This window comes from Diadema antillarum, unplaced genomic scaffold (assembly GCF_040938485.1).
Source record: "Diadema antillarum isolate AM-2024a unplaced genomic scaffold, OU_Dant_1.0 seq00000119_RagTag, whole genome shotgun sequence".
Lineage (NCBI taxonomy): Eukaryota > Metazoa > Echinodermata > Echinoidea > Diadematoida > Diadematidae > Diadema > Diadema antillarum.
The window spans coordinates 777,848-798,555 of NW_027271200.1; the positions used below are offsets into that span (position 1 = coordinate 777,848).

Sequence of the window (20,708 nt, forward strand, 5' to 3'; positions counted from 1 at the left end):
TATAATGACTTCATTCTGAGTATTGTCTTCACAAGGGACTATGATGGGAATGATAATGACAGAAATGCATATTTTCATGGGGGAACAATAGAAAAAGGAAGTAGACAAATTTCTGTTATACAGAGGCCAGTTCATTACCTGGAACCAATCACTGAAAACCCTGCCTGACCAAAATCATCTCTCCATGAATGGATGAAGGAACTCTCAAGGGTTGAGAAACAGTTTAGATTTTAAATCACATCTGGTTTAGAGCAAGAAAAAGGTGACCTCATTAATCATATGTCATATGACTATGGTAGGAGTATAATACTGCAACTACTAGATTGGTAGTTGAGTGCGTGGAAAAAAAGATATATGTTTGTAACAAAGGCCATTTCCACAGAACTATATTAAGGAACACCTTGTCCTATTTCTGTGTTCAATGTCAAATGAAGCCCTGAATAGTGAGCTTTCTGTATCTTAACCATTGAGTATTTCATCCTTTGAGAGTCAAAAGGTGATTGGCATTACACAGTAAGTAAATACACAGAATCAAAATAAGGGAACTTACAGCATTGCTCATGGCTGTCAATTCCTTCTGAGACAGATGGTGGACAATGGCTGCTCCGTAGGAGTCACCAACTACGTTGATTGAAGTGCGGCAACGATCCCTACAGTAAAAAAAAGAAAAGAAAAAAAAAGATTTAAGCTATAGAAAAACTGAAAGAGGGGAAGTTATGACAATTGCAAAATCTAGAAGTCTGGATCACTAGATTTCTTCTGTACAGAATTATAAAGAGGAATACTGTTGAAAAGTCTTAATCATTTTATACATTTTTCATTATACATTTGTCAAGCTTTTCCACAGAATCGATCAATCAGGTCTAGATTTACTGTATTTCCTCTTTTTACTTAAACAAACGAGAGTCTACCTCCTGACGTTCTCTCTGAAATGTTTTACAATGTCATGAACTTAAACTTTTTCTAAATTCAACAATGTCAATCACGATATCACTTATGGATAACAGTAGAGGATTAAGGCAAGAAAGAAAGTGTCACAGTTCTAATGTTGTGCTATTCCCTGTTACCCTACAGTCGTTGCTTCTTTGGAGATGAATTATCAGGAAGTGCTCAGGGATGCCAACCTTGTACACAGCATTGAAGTATTCTAATAACAGAAGAGGCATAAATTGGGCAGTAAAATAGTATTTTACCTTGGTCTTATTCCAGCAAAAGAGTACAAGTTCGGAAAAATAGTATTTGCCATGAAACTTGTAGTATATTTTTGGGGAAAAAAAGAAGCACAAAATGCTGCATAAAGATAACAGTTGGTATTTTTGAGTGCTTTCAAGGTATCTCCAATGTGCAGTACTCACAAGAACCAGTCCACAGTGAGCAGTAAGCTGACATCTTCCACAGGTAAACCAGCTGCAGTCAGCACCAGCAGCATGGTGATGAGACCAGCACTAGGGACACTGGCTGCTCCGACACTGGCCAGTGTGGCTGTCAAGCTGAAGCAAACATAATAACACTGGGGTTATTCACTCACTTCTCAAACTTTGCAGAATACAAGGTGTATCAAAAGAATTGAGACATTATGAAAAGTGCCAGAGCCATGTGAGACAGCTCTATTTGTGACTGATGAAAACAAAATTGTATCTGTGTCACTCTGCATAGAGAGAAAAAAAATGCAAACCAAAGGGATCTTTGGTTTAAAAATCATTTTTCTCCAGGGCTATATTAAACTTTCCTTTTGTATACCGAGCATGAAGGTTGAAAAGCAAATGGCGAATTAGGGAAGAAAAATCCTCGCCAAAAACAAGCATCATGGAACACTATCATGCAAGCTGTATCAGATGATGAGCCTCATCTTTTAAGCCATTTTAATTTGGCTTCTCAATTGTTCCGTACTGTGCTTGAAAACAGCAACTACGTGCTTTATGCTTGACACACTGTGTTGGCGGAGGAATACCAGAGAGGATGCTGCCTGGTAGTGATCAGTTTGCATTCCTGATTTCAAGTTTCAAAGATACACAATCTTCTTTGAATGTATACCAGATGTGAATGTTACAAGCTGTTCAATACAAGAAGAAAAAGAAAAAGATGTTGGCCGAGTCAACGTGCAGCATATCTTGAAAACATAATTTACTGGCTGTTGAAAGCAGCCTGAGGAAAAAAAAAATGCAATGAGTGCCAACACATGTGCCATCTTACTGACAAGGTGAAATTTGATGATATACTTGTGCAGGTGTACTTGAAGAGGGCAAAACATGCTGGCTGCCCTCTGTGGTCAGATTCAGTGTAACATCCAGCAAAACATATACCACAGAACCATTTTTTAAACTTCTTTTTCACATTTTTGTCATTAATTTTTTCCAATTTTGAAAATATTTTTTGACAACAAAATGAATTCAACATCAAGTAAGCAACATGGAATCTAAGCTTGCCTTTGTAAACTTCAGCTCATTTCACTGGAAATTAATTACATAATGTCTTTACCATCCTGGTTTGGTGAACTTAACTCACTGTGATAGCACTTCACTATCAAACTCTTAGTACCATGAATATGAAGTTAATTGCACCTCAAATGATCATGGCAAACCAATCTTTCTTTTTTTTTCAATTAATATCCTTCTCTAACAAGAAATTCAATCAAAACAAAATTTATGCTACATACATTGGTAACATGAATCTGGCAACACTCAAACACAGAGACCCACATTTGGTCATTTCATGTTGACCTCACCTAATGGTGATGATTTTGCCAATGGTCATTGGTATCCCGTTGAGCTGCCCGATGAAGATGGTGGCCACGGCTTCATAGAGGGCGGTGCCATCCATGTTGACTGTAGCGCCGATGGGAAGAACAAATCTTGTCACTCTCTTGTCAATGCCAAGATTCTCCTCCAAGCAGCGGAAGGTGACGGGGAGCGTTGCAGAGCTAATTTTATTTCAAAAGAATATAATTATGCATCAAGAGTCTTAAGTCCAATACTGTTTCATCAAAATGGCAGTAAACACTTTTATGATGACAAGTTCTTTACTAAAACAATTACAAGACTGCAGTTCTAGCACAGAAGCTTTAAGAACATTCTCTCCAAAGATGTGATGATCATCATCACACTATCTGTACGACATTACATCTGTTTGTTTTCTTATTTGAAAAAAATATATATATGTGGAAACTGTTCTTCAGAGAGGTTGTCTGAAGACTTGAAAGTAGAAAGAACTTGCACACTGCCAAATTTTGTGACATTTCAGACAACTGATAGGTCTACTTGCAAATGTTGCTACTGCATAAAGCCATTGTGTATAATACTTCGAAGTTCTTTGTCACTATCACTGTGATATATCTTGTGGATATTTGAAAAGTTTAATCACAAAAATGACTTCAGTCCATTCTTGTTAATTTGAGATACTTGCGATTGAAGCTGCTGCAAAACAGACAAAATAATAAGAAAATATGGGATATCTTCAATCACAGCTTCAAGAATTATTTCTTGTTATGTAACGACTAGGCTATCACTAGAAAGGTTTTATTTTGCTCTATCTGATGATGGACTTTGATACTTTCAAATGTTTGAAAAATGGCACTTAGCCCCTTTTGCAATCAATCTCTTCATTTACAACTTCTTAGCACTGTATGGTGCCTCTTGCCAGTTTTCCAGGAGTTAGGGGACCCCCTTTCCTCTTCCCATCTCTCCCCCTCTCCACCCACCTGGAGGATGTTGCCAGAGCTGTCAGCCAAGCCTGGAGCAGACCCCGGAAGAACGTGAAAGGGTTCTTGCGCGTGAAGGCGAAGTAGATGCTCATCAGGCAGCCCAGGTGTATGACGAGGCCGATGAGGACTGTGACCATGTAGAGGCCGAGGTTCTGGAACACCAACTGGGGATTCTCCATGTCCAGAATCTTGGCACAGATCAGGCTCATGATACCGATAGGGGAGTACCTGGATGCATTCAGGGGCGTGGTGGAAGAAAGACATTTATATTAACCAACTTCACAATCAGGAGTCTTGCTTTGTTCTCATCTAATGTAAGGGATGTCTTACTTAACTGAATGCAGGAGCACTTGACAGTATGAATGCTGCTTTTATGGTGAAAAGAAATAAATAAGGTCCCACAGCAATTTCTACAGGTTGGGTATTTCATGCACAAAAAACACAATCATTTTTGGCAGAGTGGTGACAAATTCAAAACCAATTGGAAAAGGATACTAAAGAGTCACTAAGAAGAAGTTACATTTTTGACTGAGTGAGGATTATGTAAAAATATTGGGGCATAACGAATAGACTATGTTCTAGTATTCAATATTTCAACTCAGTTCAATGCAGAAAAGTAATGAAATTCATAAATCATGCCCCATCTACAGAGAAAAACAAAACAACACAAAACAGAGTAACTTGAGCACTGAACAAGACTTTGAACAGGTTTGCTTGTTCACAGTTTCAACAAAGACAGAGCATCTGAGGTATATTTGAAATGATGAATATTTGCACTTTAAGATTACAGCAAACTAAATTGTCAATCATGCATTTATCAAAAGGAAAAAGAAAATAATTTTAAGTACAAGTTTTTTGATGGGACCATTAAAAAGAATACTGAATGTGTATTCATAATTCTTAATAAGGAAGTGCATCTTGTGATATATGAAATATCATTAGGAAAGTGCTTTGCAACAAACATTCACAGTTTACGGCATTACTCCAACTGAACATTTCATAGCAAACTGGGATATTCAACAAAATGTGTGCCTTTGACACCGCCTCATGCTTCAGTTTCCTAGGTTCGAGAGGTGAAAGTGTCTTTTCATATAATGTAAAATTTACGATACAAACCAGAGGACAATTGACCTGAGGCAGACACTTATATTAACTGCTGGGAAAGTTGGCAAGAAAACGCGGCGAGGATAAAATGAGTACAGACATCTTGGAGGCTAACCCCTTGAGTCAATCAATTCAATCACAGTAAAATAACAACCTTAACAATGAAAGGGTATGGAAAAGTGCAAGAGAACTATTCAACTAGCAGCATGGCTCTCCCCTATGTTTGTAAAGGGCAATAATATGCACTCTCAATGCAGCAGTTAGCACTGCAAAATTTGTTTGAATGCATTGGTGTAACATTCCACACTTTTGAAATTAATGAATCGGATGCGTCTCCAAAAACATGCATTATATGCTCTTATGCTTTTGGTAAGATAATAGGGAGGTAGTGTCACAAGGTGTGGCTTCATTGATTAACAACATACCACATGATGATGGACACCATCGTCATTGTGATGTCTGAGAGGATATCAAAGAATTCCACCATGACACGTCCACGGGGTCCCATCTGGCTGAGGAGGATGCCAAAGGCAATACAGAATGCAATGATCCCTGAGAAAATCGACAAAATAAGTCAAGAAATTGCTGTCACAATCAATAGATTAGAGCGTACACACTTAAAATAAAACAAACCATTCCAATAGATATGCCACATACATCCATTACAAAGTATCAGCTCCCATTCAAACATCATTGTAGGTAGGAGTGAGCATTGTCACAAGGTGACGAAACATCACAGAGATGAAAAGGGTCATCTGAGAATGCAATCAATTTTGGGAGTGAAAAGTTGAAAACTGCTTCTAAGGAATCAGCATGTCCTATGTTAACATTTTATATTCCAAAAATGCAGAGGAATGAAAGTCCAACACAATGATTATTTGAAGAAAAATAGAACACACATTGTGCATAAAATGCTGACCACACAGGAATGGCTGTCATTCATCCATTGTGGCATTCAATTGACATCTTCAAAATTTGTAAAGCACCACAGTGTGATGTCATAGCCATCATCACCATGGAAACTGGTTCTAAACGACCTCACCTTTATTGCTGCTAACCATGCTCAAACCCAGTTCAAACCCAAGCTATAACAAAAAACTGTCACATCATCACTTTGGTGCTCTATTGGTCTCATAATATTGTGACACATTTTTTCTTTTTAATACTTTTTGTGGTGACATGGTCCTACTTTAATTCTTCTGAAATTATGTTTTGCTTTTTATTGACTCTGCTATTGATATCAAAGCTATCATGTTATCATATTTCTTTATGTTGAAGGAGTCAAAGAAGTGTAATTCCTTCAAGCACTGTCAAGACAATTGGGCATTCTTGAGGGGACAGCTAATCAGTGCATCAACAAAATAATGTTACAATTGTGTGACCTGGATGGGTAAGTCACCCTATAGGATGTCATACCAATTAACCCATTGAGGACGATTTGATTATGCTACAACACACATTTTCCATAGACACTTGCCCGAGTATACTCCGGACTTGTCCTCAACGGGTTAAATGGATTTAAGTAATGTTCACATTAAAACCACTTTGTCAAGACCCGTCAACTTTTGCTCGAAATGGCACAGATATGTCGCTTAAAAGGTTTGAAGTCCTGTGGCTAGATATAACAAGAGACCCGCGGGTCTAGCGCTCACCTGAGTATCGCAAGTTCACCTTTCACGCAGTCACTAATCTAAATTATTCACAGCTCCACCAAACTTTGACGAGGCATTCTCAAGTGGAAGATGAAAATGTACAATAAGGGCCCAATTTTTTTCAAGATTCCTTAATTTGGGGGAATTGGGGCCCCCTGGGGCCCTCTGGGTGGGGCATGGTGCCCAGTTTGATAAATTGAGATCCTGATCACCTAGGGATGCTACCTGCCAAGTTTGACAAAAATCCATCATGAGGTTTTCAGGAAGAAGATGAAAATGTACAATTCAGGCCCCCATTTGGACCCTTCCAACCACCCCCCCCCTACCCCCAAGAGGGGCACCCCTGGATCTCCTATGAACAAACTTGAAACTACAGTCATTAATGTACTCACTCATAGTATTATCTCAGCTCTATAACTTCTGATTCTAGAGAAGATTTTTAAAGATTCCTTCATTTGGGGGGTTTGGGCCCCCTGGGGGCCCCCTGGGCAGGGCATGGTGCCCATTTTAACAAATTGAGATCCTAACCCCCTAGGGATGCTACCTGCCAAGTTTGGTGAAAATGGGTCATGGGGTTCTCAAGAAGAAGATAAAAATGTACAATTTAGGCCCCATTAGGACCCCTCCTCACCCCCCCCCCCCCCCCTGGGTCCCAAGGGGGGCACCCCTGATTCTGCCATGAACAAACTTGAAACTACAGTCATCAATGTGCTAACTCATAGTATTAACCTAGCTCTATCACTTCTGGTTCTAGAGAAGAAGATTTTTGCGGATTCCTTAATTTTGGGGGGGGGGGTTTGGGCCCCCTGGGGGCCCCCTGGGTGGGTCATGGTGCCCATTTTAACAAATTGAGTTCCTAACCCCCTAGGGATGCTACCTGCCAAGTTTGGTGAAAATGGGTCATGGAGTTCTCAAGAAGAAGATGAAAATGTACAATTTAGGCCCCATTAGAACCCTTCCCCACCCCCCCACCCCTCCCCTGGGTCCCAAGGGGGGCACCCCTGATTCTGCCATGAACAAACTTGAAACTACAGTCATCAATGTACTAACTCATAGTATTAACTTAGCTCTATCACTTCTGGTTCTAGAGAAGAAGATTTTTACAGATTCCTTAATTTTGGGGGGTTTGGGCCCCCCTGGGGGCCCCCTGGGTGGGGCATGGTGCCCATTTTAACAAATTGAGTTCCTAACCCCCTAGGGATGCTACCTGCCAAGTTTGGTGAAAATGGGTCATGGGGTTCTCAAGAAGAAGATAAAAATGTACAATTTAGGCCCCATTAGGACCCCTCCTCACCCCCCCCCCCCCCCCCCCCCCCCCCCGGGTCCCAAGGGGGGCACCCCTGATTCTGCCATGAACAAACTTGAAACTACAGTCATCAATGTGCTAACTCATAGTATTAACCTAGCTCTATCACTTCTGGTTCTAGAGAAGATTTTTGCAGATTCCTTAATTTTGGGGGGGTTTGGGCCCCCTGGGGGCCCCCTGGGTGGGTCATGGTGCCCATTTTAACAAATTGAGTTCCTAACCCCCTAGGGATGCTACCTGCCAAGTTTGGTGAAAATGGGTCACGGAGTTCTCAAGAAGAAGATGAAAATGTACAATTTAGGCCCCATTAGAACCCTTCCCCACCCCCCCCCCTGGGTCCCAAGGGGGGCACCCCTGATTCTGCCATGAACAAACTTGAAACTACAGTCATCAATGTACTAACTCATAGTATTAACTTAGCTCTATCACTTCTGGTTCTAGAGAAGAAGATTTTTACAGATTCCTTAATTTTGGGGGGTTTGGGCCCCCCTGGGGGCCCCCTGGGTGGGGCATGGTGCCCATTTTAACAATTTGAGTTCCTAACCCCCTAGGGATGCTACCTGCCAAGTTTGATGAAAATCGGTCTTGGGGTTTTCAAGAAGAAGATGAAAATGTAAAAAGTTTACGCACGACGCACGACGGACGACGGACGACGGACGACGGACGACGGACGACGGACGACGGACGACGCACGACGCACGACGGACGCCGGACGAAGGGCGATCGCAATAGCTCACTTGAGCCTTTGGCTCAGGTGAGCTAAAAAGCTCTTTGTGGAAATAAAGACATTGTATTTATGACCAATACACTTATTATTCCTCTGTATATGAGTCCAGTGCCCAGTCATATTACAGTTACACACACCCACACCCACACACACAACCAACGTTCTCCACAAGATCTGGGAGAGTACATTAACTTTCTAGTTTGGCTTGAGGCGACAGGTACCCCTCTGTGTGTCACAATGTTCCCATTCTCATAGCTCATATTGTCTCGCGTATGATGGATGTACATTTGAAACCCAAGCCTGGGACCCAGCCATGCCACAGTTCATGTTTTGCATGCAATGCTTATTTGAAATAGGGATAGAGGGGCATGCTTGTATCAATAGCCCGTGACTTATAGCACAGCTTGTACAATGTGACACAGCGTGCAGTGGCAGCCACCTGAAAGCGCAACCCTAAAAAGAATAAACAAGTCCCAGGCCTCTAAGGTCGCCATGCCAACCAACAAAGATGCTTAGAGGTGTGGCCTACGGACTTATATCAGGACAGGGGCTCTGGGTATTTGTGACTCATCCTGTGATATAAAATGCAAAACAGGTGAACTACTTTTCTCAATGTGATAGTCTACCAAAATCTGCACAAGCAAAAGGCATATCATGCTTTATATCTAATGCCATCATTCTGAGGGAGCAATATTCTGAGTGGTTTTTTTTAATAATTATTATTATCAAGAGGAAGTAGTTGTACTTCAATAAAAGATGGTACGAGAAAGGATTTTGGGAGAGGATTCATCAATGCTGCACAAAGACAAATACATTGTATCAGATTAGGATGTGTGAGAGTGCAGTTACATTAGTTCACAAATGTCCCTCTACTTTTAGTTGATAAAAATATTTTTGAGATAATGTTATCATGTCATAAAATATTTAAAGTATATTGACTAGAAGTAGAGTGACACAATGGTATAAAATCTCCTGCACCATTTACCAGTGTGAAGACAGAGGAGGCAGCTTTTTCACCGCAAGTTATAAGAGCGCCATCTCTTGGGGGGAATAAGTGGCGTTTCAGCTACATTAAGATTGTTTGGGCTGTTGATACCTGTAGGTACACTGTGTGGTCTTTTCTCTGTTGTATTGTACTTGTAAAATGCATGATGTGCTGCTTCCTAAAACACATGTGAAAATGAGACAGTAGAAATGGTCTATTGCTGTGACATCTATTCTGTATTGAATGAATAGAAGCTTTACATCTGCAAAATGTTTCCTATGGTTGTATCACGCTGCTTGTGAAACATGTTCCCACCACCTACTACGACAAGATGAGGGGAAAGAAAAAGAGGAAGAAGAAGAAAAGAGGACCCTTGGCAGAATTCCCTTGGCCTTTCACCCTACATTCCCTACAAATAACTGGGAGTCTGTTGAGGTTAGTTGCCAATCTGTGCTCAATTCTCCGCTGCCCAATCAAATTGCATGCCTTCTCCAAGCTGGGCCAAGCCAACTCCTGTTCAATAAGGCTCCTTTGTGGTGGAGTGACACACTTCAGGACTTTTTCTCTCGTGGCCTGAACCTTTCCTTTCAGGTATGGGATGTTCTCACTTGGACTGTTTGTACTAGGATTACAGGTGCAATCCTCTTTACGTTACAAGCAGCACTTTGAAATGTCATCAGAATGATGATTAAAAGTAAGCAAGTTTGTGGTCTAAACACATTTCATCAAGTGCACACATCAGTGTTTCAGTCAAGGTGACAATGTGATATTCACGAGGTAACTTTGTCTTTTGAGTGCTAAAGAATATCTCAAGCATTAGTATGAAATAAGAGGAAATTCTTTGAAGAACAAACCTTCCTTTCACATTCCTCCACATATTACAAGTTGAAGCTTTATGCTGTGACCATAATCCTCATAGAAAATACAGAGGTAACTACAGGGTTAAAGAAGTGGAAGATAGTGGTGTGAAAATCTGAAAACACTATTAATGGGTAAATATTCACAAATTATTTGAGGGAAAATATCTTTGCTAAATTTGAAATGACATTCCTAGACTCTATCAGGTTGCTCATCTTTTCTATAGCTATTCTTTTTCAAATAATTTTGATGACGTTTTGGCTAAATTCTTGTTTCACTTTTGGTTTGTGTTCTTTTTCATTGTCATCTAATTATTTGCAATTCCAAGGTTGGCATATCACAGGATTCTTGTACTTTCGGTTGTACAATGTAGCTGTAATCTTGTTGCTGCATGTTAGAAAACCAGAAAATACATAATGAAGTCACGTTAATTAAAATTATATCAAAGAACAATGCCATTGTTCTCACATCACCATCTGAAGTGAAAGCACTGAAACAAAACATTTCACACTGTACCGAAACATTTCATACTGTGAATCTGCATGTTCAATCTACTCATGTTTATTTGTGATACGACAACAAGGAACTTTGCCAATCCATTCATGCGGAACACACACTTCTGCTGTATGTTTTCTACATGGCTGGTGACTTTGATTTCCACCCTCCCACCTTCTTCATAACCACTCAAGTGTACAACCACCCTGTATGTGTGTGAGAAAACAGGCAGAAATGGGTCCTAATTGTTCCCACAGACTCCAGCCAACAAAGGTGCGATTGTAGGGCAGCTAGCAGGTGAAGACAGAATCCATCCTATGTCGGCGCAAGAGCTTAAAGCGCTACTTCACAAATGGGCACTCCCAATTATCTTAAAGTATGGGTCACATTTGTCAAGTCTTTCATGGCTTCCCTGCGTACTGTAAACACATACCTTAACAACCATGGTACACTTCGATTAACTTTAATTTCTGTGAATACCAAGGTACACTATGGAAAAAGTCTTTAACATCTAAGATGAACCTATTCTGACAAACATGCATCACTTCCAATTGTCTTATATGCAATCGGTGAAGAGATATATAGACAGAGATGTAGACAAGAGATGGGGGGGGGGGGGGGGTCTTGCACTAACCTGAGTACCACAAGTTCACCTATAGCAAATGTTGGGGGGGGGGGGGTGCAGTGTGGTGTCCATTTTTATAGTTTCTATCACACTGGCAAAAAGATCCCTGCGAAGTATATAGAAATTTTGACCATGCATGCATGGATCTACTTTAACTAACCTTGAAAGTACATTCATTAATGTATTTACTCACTCTTGAGTATTTGTGGTTTTAACAAGGTTTTTCTTTTGCTTTTAAAATCTCTAACGTAAAGGTTCTGAAATCAATGTGGGTCTGGCCATGGTGTCCATAATGATGTATAAACCCTCTAGAGAGATAATGCCTGCCAAGTTTGGTGACAAATTTGACCGTATGTGTCTAAGGAGAAGATGAAAATGTAAAAAATAGGCCCCAATTTGGTTCCCCCTTTATAGAAATTGCAATGCAATGATCTGCTCAATTCTAAAAATAACTGCAGAATTCAAGTGGCAAAAATTGATCCCTTTCTTTTCCCATCCCCCCCCCCCCATCCCTTCAAAAACAAATCTAGTTGCTTCATGTTCCAACTCAGTTTGGCTAAAGAACAGATTTGAAAGAACAGGAGTAAATGGAAAGCATCTAAAGCTGGAAACAAGATGAAAGAGGGAGGAAGTTCAAGGAGAAGGAGAGGTGGGAAATCTTTTCAATGTCAGTTGGAATCAGTTCCCCTCCTCCCCCGGGTATTTTTGACAATGCGGTCAAGTTTCACGGCTACCAGCACATGCGCATTATAGAGAGCCAAAAAAGGCGCAAGCATATCATGTATGTTGTGAGAGAAAACAGGATTTTGTTGGAACAATGTGTGCATGCAATGCATGACAATCCCTTGGGGAGATGAGCATATTAATATCGGTGTGAACAGCACTTCGACCACCTTGTACCTTCATTCAAGTCAGTGCTATCTTCACTGTAAAAAAAAAAAAAAAAAATCAAACAATTTAAACCTTACAAGTCTCCCTAGGATGGGCATGGGTTAATTTGTTTGTTTGAACAGCCCTTCAACTACCTGGCAGCATCATCCTAGGCTACACTACCCATTAAAGAGGAGACAAAAACAACAACAAATCCAAACATTGCAGCATATAACATGACTGATGAATACAAACACAAACACAAACAGCTGTTTGATTTTTTTTTGTGCTACCTTCATATCACTACCATTAAGACTTATACTGGTATTCAAAATTAGTCATGATGCACTTCAATCTAGTAAGAAAAGGCAAACAAAAAGCACAACTCTTGCAATCAAATTTCCTTCATATTTTGAAGAGCTGTAAGACTCTGAAGTCAGTGATAGATATAAGTGACACTTCTGGAAACAAACTGATTTTTTTTTTAAAAAGATGTTTACAGTTACTGCCATGAATAAATTCACAATAATGGCAAATAAGATAAAATCATTAGCTACACTCCCACTCTTTCCCAGAACAGGTGTCATTGTTAATAAGTAAGAGATCATAGCACATGAGGGTTTTGTATTAATAATCAACTTTGTGTATCTTATGAAAAAATGATTTCATCCGAACATATTACTCTTTTGATGCAAATTAGTCGTTCAAACAAACCTGAACTGAATGTAGTTATTTATTAAGGCAATGCCTCACATCAAAGAAATCATGTCTCTAATTCATGCATAATTTCCAACACAATCTGCACAATATTATTTGTGACAAACGAAGCAAGTCAAATCACAAAGTGAACATCCTACTCAAAACTAATTCTTGAGAGGCACATAACAAAACTATCATTGCCACTTTGTCATGTAATATTGAAGAAAAAAAAATAGAGACGGATAATCATAAGCTCCAGTAATTTACCATGTCTGAATGAAAGAGAAAGAAGCTCGAAACTTTGACAATGTATGCCTCTTTTCTCCTTCTCCTACTGTGATCCTTTTCCTTCTCATGAACCTTCTGAGCTGGGTTTTTCTATGCAATTTTACATAATCTGACTGTACTTTTCTATCTTCTCAGTGGTCTACCTGCCTCACTCATGTTGACAAACATGTTATTGCTTTCTGTCTTTCCCTTCATCTGTATGAATGTAAATATTGACTGTAAAGTAAAAGCTAAGCAATTTAATATACCACTGTGGAAGCTTTATTTGGTAACTTTTTTTTTTGATCATTAGCAATTTCTAAACCTACAGAAGTCATATCTCGTACCACCAGGATGTGTGTTCAAACATCTAGGAATTCAAACATGAATTCCAAGATTGTGGTCTTAGTGAACTGCTAACATACTGCCTCAAAATATTAAAAGCAAACCATTACAGGACTGCCCTCCTAAGCAACATACTTTCCTGCACACTCTCAAAAACAAACTTGGTCGCATGGATTAGAAGGTGACTTTCAAACAATATGATCTAAATTGAGAGTAATGTACCAGAACATAAACTTACCCAGAACATTCATGCCATTCTTAAAGCCAACTTTACGCACCATCCGAGAGCCAAGAACGATGGTCTCATAGTGGGTAAAATTCTCTGTCTTGTTGAGACCGTCTTCAAACACGGTGATGTTGGTAACATTGTAGGGCACATCTTCTGTGATATCCTCCTTGACCAGGTAGGTTTGCGTCTGTCAAAGAAATAATTAAACCAGCTATCAAACCTATTGTCTTTTTTAAAAAAATATAAACAAGAAAAACAAGAAAAACAGAAATGAGAGATCTGTAGGAATATTGCTTATCTGAGCAGCGCACTTCGCCTTAATGGTACTCCACCCGAGGAAAACTATTTCAAAAATCTTGAGACTTGGGATTGCTTGCAGGCCCCTTGGGCAACAGCCTTCTCATTTTGGGAATTTGGGCCCAGCCCTAGGGGACCCCTGGGGCACCAACACCACAAACTATAAACCCCTCCCATCATTGCCGATTTTGGTTTGGTCAAATTCAGCAACCTGATTTCAAGAAGGTGAAAGAGAAACAAGAAGGTGAAAGAGAAACAAAAAGTTATAGAATTAGCTAATGTAGAATATATAGGTCTTGCCCAATAGAAGGCGGGGGGGGGGGGGGGGGGAGGCAAGGGGGGGCACCACCATATGAAGCAATCATAATCCCCTCCCCCCTTTTGATGGTTCTTGCCAAGTTTAGAGAAAATCCCGCCACCTGTTTTCAAGAAGATGAACATGGGAAAAAGGTGACGCACGATGCACACCACATGACCGACACCTACCGTGCACAAGAACGACGACGCACACAGGATGACAACTGCTCACAACAGCTCACTTGAGCTTATAACACAACAGAATGGGTATGATACACAAAGGCATATTCAGCTGGAAATGATAGTGAGATAAACAGGTTTATGTCTTAGGCTAGCAGAGGAGCACTTAGAGGTAGCCTGCATATATGGGTAACAAGTTTTGGACAAGCCTCTTCATTGGATATGATAGCAAACCACTTCTACTTACCTGCTGGAAGCATGCCTGCACAAGGTTTGTTGGGAAGAAGTTCCTGCAAAGATAAAGAGAAACATACAAACTGTTAAAGATGCACTAGGATATCCAAATTCAAATCAAACAGAGAGATTCAGTGCATTGTGATGTCACTACAGTAGAGCATTACTCTATGTAAAACATGATTCAAAATATACAAAGTCAATCAATCAGAAACTACATTAGCTGAAGTTCTGGAAAGGCTTGCAGACTTCTCATGTAAAGAATAGGAAGTTAATCTGGGGGAGCCTCTCAAAGTATGATATAAAAGAAATAAGGTGATTGGTCTGAACATGAAACCAATCTTGCATCAATGGCTAAAAACAAACAGCACAGTTGTTTTTTTTTCCACTTGAAAAATACTATGTACATATGAATATTCTTGGCCATGATCAATACAAACTCATAAATGGAAATATCATATTGAAATTATCATTTTAACTGTCTGGGATATGCATCTCCTGAAATACTGTACTGTGTATACTTGACAGTAATCACTGGTGTATTATGAATTTTATGAAACAAAAGTTTTATTATTCACATTTACACATTCTTAGAAGCTGAAATGAAACAAGTTTCCACACTATGGTTACTGGCTCCTGTAACAATTATTTGCATAGAAAGAATGTGATACATATTAACTAAATATGCAGAAAATGTTGCAGACATCCAATCAGATCTCTGTTGCTGTCTGCAATTTAGACTTCTTTTTTTTGCCACTCTTCTGTTACATCATCAATTGTTTTACAGGATGTAATGTTATTCCTATGTTGTGATCTGTTCTGAGTGTCCTGGACAATGATATGTGCAACAAGAGACCCATGGGTTCGGGGCTCACCTAAACCACACACTTGACCTTAATGGGAACCCGCCTGAGACAAACCATTTCAAAACTCTTGAGATTCGGGATTGAATTTGGATATATGGGCCCAAACCTAGGGACTCCCCTGATGGCGCCATCACCATTGCACAAATTGTAATATCAGGTGAAAGTGTAAAAAATGATGTAAAAGAAACTAATTTGGAATATTTTGCCTCCCCCATCTTCATTTTTACAAACTATGATCTTATATCCCATTGTTAATTCTTCCAAGTTTTTTCCAATTCTAGCCACCCATTTTCAATAAGAAGAAGAAAAAAAAAAGGAAGCTAATTTGAGGTATTTGGGCCATTCTTTTGTAGATCAGTTGATCTGAAGATGACAAAGTACTGATAGAAAAAAAAACAAGGAAAAGTAGAAATTACACGGTGCGTAATATATGTCCCCGCCGGAAGTAGCATTTAGAAGCAAAATGTACAATATAGGTAAAAAATCAAGGTCAAAGGTCAAAGAAGTCAAAGGTCAAAATTCTGTGTAGAAGTTTTGAAGCCCTCACCTAGTGCCATCACATAAAGCAAACGGAATCGAAATCGGGTTAGAAATGGCGAAGGAGTAGCATTTTGTAGCCAATGTACAATATAGGTAAAAAAATCAAGGTCAAAGGTCAAAGAAGTCAAAGGTCAAAATTCTGTGTAGAAGTTTTGAAGCCCTCACCTAGTGCCATCACATAAAGAAAACAGAATTGAAATCAGGTTAGAAATGGCAAAGGAGTAGCATTTTGTAGCAAAATCTACAATACAGGTAAAAAAATCAAGGTCAAAGGTCAAAGAAGTCAAAGGTCAAAATTCTGTGTAGAAGTTTTGAAGCCCTTAACTAGTGCCATCACATAGAACAAACGGAATCGAAATCGGGTTAGAAATGGCGAAGGAGTAGCATTTTGTAGCAAAATCTACAATACAGGTAAAAAAATCAAGGTCAAAGGTCAAAGAAGTCAAAGGTCAAAATTCTGTGTAGACGTTTTGAAGCCCTCAACTAGTGCCATCACATAAAGCAAACGGAATCGAAATAGGGTTAGAAATGGCGAAGGAGTAGCATTTTGTAGCAAAATCTGCAATACAGGTTTAAAAAATCAAGGTCAAAGGTCAAAGAAGTCAAAGGTCAAAATTCTGTGTAGAAGTTTTGAAACCCTCAACTACTGCCATCACATAAAGAAAACAGAATCGAAATCGGGTTAGAAATGGCAAAGGAGTAGCATTTTGTAACAAAATGTACAATATAGGTCAAAGGTCAAGGTCAAAGGTCACAACTGAAATTCTGTGTAGACGTTTCAAAGCTCCCATGTAGTGCTATCATATAAAGCAAACAGAATCAAAATTGGCCCATAAATGACAGAGAAGTAGCAAATTGAAGATTTTGATCACACACGGACGCACACACGGACACACGGACGGACACACGGACGCACGGACACACACACGTACGGAGCCCGTTTCATAGTCCCCTGCTCGAACTCGTTCGGCGGGGACAAAAAAACACCAGCAACAACACAATGATGAATTGCTATACTTCTCATATGGTGGATCTGTTTGCATGCACACAATACACATATATCCACATACACACTCACACACACACACACACACACACAAACCACACATACACACACTAAAACAGATGTAAATGTTCACAAATTATACACACAAGTAAATCTGAATATGATTCCCTATTAACCGTTCATGGCTTATTTCATTCAACCTGTAATACCCCTTTAAGAACAGTCACAGTCAATACTTCAATTGGTGCATCCACAAGCACCTGTCATACTTCTCTGGTATAAGTTCTCCTCCCAGGAATTCCTGTTGAACCAATGACGGAAAACCGAACAAAAAGATACTTTCTCCTTCGCACAGGTAACTCTTAATAATTTAAGTAATGATTCATACAGGAACTCTAGTCTGGAAAGCTTTCATATTGACACAACTAATGAATTTGCAAATGCTGCCAAGTGTGGAGGGGTTAGCTCCCGCACTGCCCTTTCTTTTGAGTTGTAGGGTGCACAGTGCTGGCTGCAGTAAGGGACTTTCATTTTTGCTGCTTTGCATTTCAATCTGAATGAAGGTAGAGAATTAGTAATAACAGCACACAGAATTCTTCATTGAATTACCACAAGTTCACTTGTAATCAACTGGATATGTTGGTCTGAAAAGGGTAGGCCCTTTATGATCATCTATTGACTGACATCGTCTTGTGACTGAGAGTTGATGGTTCCTTTATGGCAGTATAAACACTGAAATATAAAATGTTTACCATGGAAAACATTTGATCCTCGTATTCTGGGACAGGATCGCTAAATGTATTGTATAACCTAACTGCGCAGTCACATCTGGGTTCTATTAGAGGACGAATTCTGCCGAGACAGAAGTCTGAGCCGCCAGAAGTCTGAGCTGCCATCGCTGTAAACATCATAGATCAAGGGAGAATCCAGCAGACAGAAGTATGTCACTTTATATTCCACACGCAGAGGTACAGTCAGTTGAAAGAATATAAATGACTACCTTCCGAGAAAAGTGTTTTCAAGGGAGACAGAGTTGTGGACGGGATTCGTCACTTAAAGAACAGCAGAACAGGGTAGCGAGCAGAAGGCAAATAGAAGAAATAAGGGTGAGATGGAATGGAAGAGATCAGACTGTAAATAAATAAACAGATATACAATCTATAATAACAGTCATATTTGATGTAATAAATTACCGAGGTTTTTGATGAGCACAAGATCATAAGTCATTTTACATTTCATCAATAACAAGTCCCTATCACTTGATTAACCTACAAGCTCATTTTAATTAGCACCTTAACATACAGCTTCAAATTGGAATTTGTTCGTATAACACTGAGAGAGAGAAAAAAAATGTATCTAAGAGAGGTCTATCATTCATGATACAAACTATGAATACAGTGTTTAGGTTAAGACATTACCACTCAATTAAGAACAACAACAAAACACAAAGATTCTGTTGAAAATTTCTCTGAGAACTTGTGCCAATATAGGTGCAAATCTGCATGTATACATTGTATATGTTATTACGGGGAAAATCCTTTTAAAAATCACACACACACACACACACATAAACAAGGCATGTGTATATGTGAATAAATAGAATAGAGAATGAAGTCAAGGTGAGGACTCACACAGCTATGTTTTACTTTATGGGTCAAAATTACGTCTACACTAATTCCATTCACATTTCTATGAACCAGTGGTATCTATCATGATCACACATATTATAATCTCTTTCACTTTTCAAACATCTTGACACATAACATAACATAACATAACATAACATAACATAACATAACATAACATAACATAACATAACATAACATTAAGAACAAAACATTACATACCAACTATTCACCTGCTCTTTGAGACAGCAGTAAAGTTACTTATCCTTACGCAGTGGAAAGTTTTGTCAAGCTTTCCGCTCACTACTGGATGTGACACGGTTGTAATAAAGAAGAGAGGAGGTTCTCGCCCTATACTTTCTCTTGATCACATCTTTCTTAAGGGAATTTCTGCATCTATCAACTTGATATGTCAAAGATATCTCAGGAGAAAAAAGACAGAAACAAACAAACAAAAACGTTGAGGAAATCTATTTACATTCCCTGCTGAATACCTATTCAATGCATGCAATGCATGACTTGCCAGTAGCTATGGCCATTACCCCGAACACACTACGCGTAACTTGATGTTCCCTGCTAAAGACTGAATTTTGAATGAGCCAACTGTCATAAAAACAAACAAATGAACAAACAAAAAACAAAAAATAAACAAACAAACAAACAAAAATCCAATCACTGGTGAAGTTATATAGTATTTAGATTAAGAAACTGAAATGAGATGTAATAAAACTGCAATTTATTGTTTTATAGAATTTATTACAGTGCTCTCATCCTCTCAGTTATCTGTTTTCCATGTTCTCCCCGTTTAAGATTCCTTTTAACTGCTTGATATCTCTTTTGGATAAAAATATGCTATAGATTCAGTCAAGGGGGTGGGGCTGGAATTTCAGCAAGAGGGGAATACACAAAACAAAACAGGAAATTAAGGTTTCGGGCAAAAGGAGGCATGAGTGCACTGCAGATCTGTCAAATTATGACAGGTAATTCCGATCGGGGAAAACACAAGGGGATGGAGTTCACCTCCTTCCAAATTCTTTCAGTATTAAGATATGCATGAAACTGTCCCTTTACTCAGTCATACACTCTTACGTACTTGACCCTAGGGTAAGCTGTACAGTATCCCTCATGCTGTATCAGTCAGGGTGATATCACGTGGGTGCACATCCTTGTTGTAGTTGTAATATTGATGAACAATTTGGCACAAACTCACTAAATGACGAAATAAAGTAGCTTTCATCCATAATTGTGTACAACACTTCTCTTGGGTGGCCACAAATGTAAACAAAAGATTCAAGCTGTGGTATTTGGCAGCATAAATTTCATTTCAATTCAAGCATGACTTTGATATCCTGAGTGATATATATATATATATTTTTTATTTTTTTTATTTTTTTTGATATGCAGGGAGGATTAAGCACCAGAGCTGTGTTTCAAAATCATATGCTAGGATTCTAGAATGAAGAGCCAGTACTAGCTGTGTCTAAGACCCCGTTTACAGTGCAGGGCTGGGCCGAGCCCGAGCTGAGCCCAGGCTGAGCCTGGCCTCAACTGCGGTACTCAGCCCCGCGATTCTGTCCGTTTACAGTGGAGGGCTCGGCCCGGGCTTTTATTTCAAACCTTTTAATATTTTGCAGCAGTGACGCTCTGCTCGCAAACAAATGATTCTTATTGGGAGCCCACCGGTCGCAATTTGGTACCGCATTTAATTAGCCCAGTTTGCATTTACAGTGAGAAAAGACCAGGCCGAGCACGGGCAGAGCCCGGGCCGAGACTACCTCCAGAGCTTGGCCAAATATGTGGC

At 39.5% G+C, this 20,708-nt stretch overlaps 1 protein-coding gene across 6 annotated transcripts in view; it reads right to left on the reverse strand.

Moving 5' to 3' along the window:
- Positions 1 to 454: 454 nt before the first annotated feature.
- Positions 455 to 20,708, reverse strand: part of LOC139727117 (excitatory amino acid transporter 2-like) — a 141,365-nt gene continuing 121,111 nt past the window's right edge. For all 6 annotated transcript variants that reach the window (XM_071638098.1, XM_071638097.1, XM_071638095.1 and 3 more), the window contains 7 exons: positions 14,884 to 14,926; positions 13,872 to 14,049; positions 5,230 to 5,356; positions 3,698 to 3,928; positions 2,726 to 2,920; positions 1,356 to 1,490; positions 455 to 650 (listed from right to left, as the gene is read on the reverse strand). In XM_071638098.1, the coding sequence (XP_071494199.1) occupies positions 476 to 650; positions 1,356 to 1,490; positions 2,726 to 2,920; positions 3,698 to 3,928; positions 5,230 to 5,356; positions 13,872 to 14,049; positions 14,884 to 14,926 (1,084 nt within the window). In that variant the 3' untranslated portion in view covers positions 455 to 475. The remainder of the gene's footprint in view (positions 651 to 1,355; positions 1,491 to 2,725; positions 2,921 to 3,697; positions 3,929 to 5,229; positions 5,357 to 13,871; positions 14,050 to 14,883; positions 14,927 to 20,708) is intronic.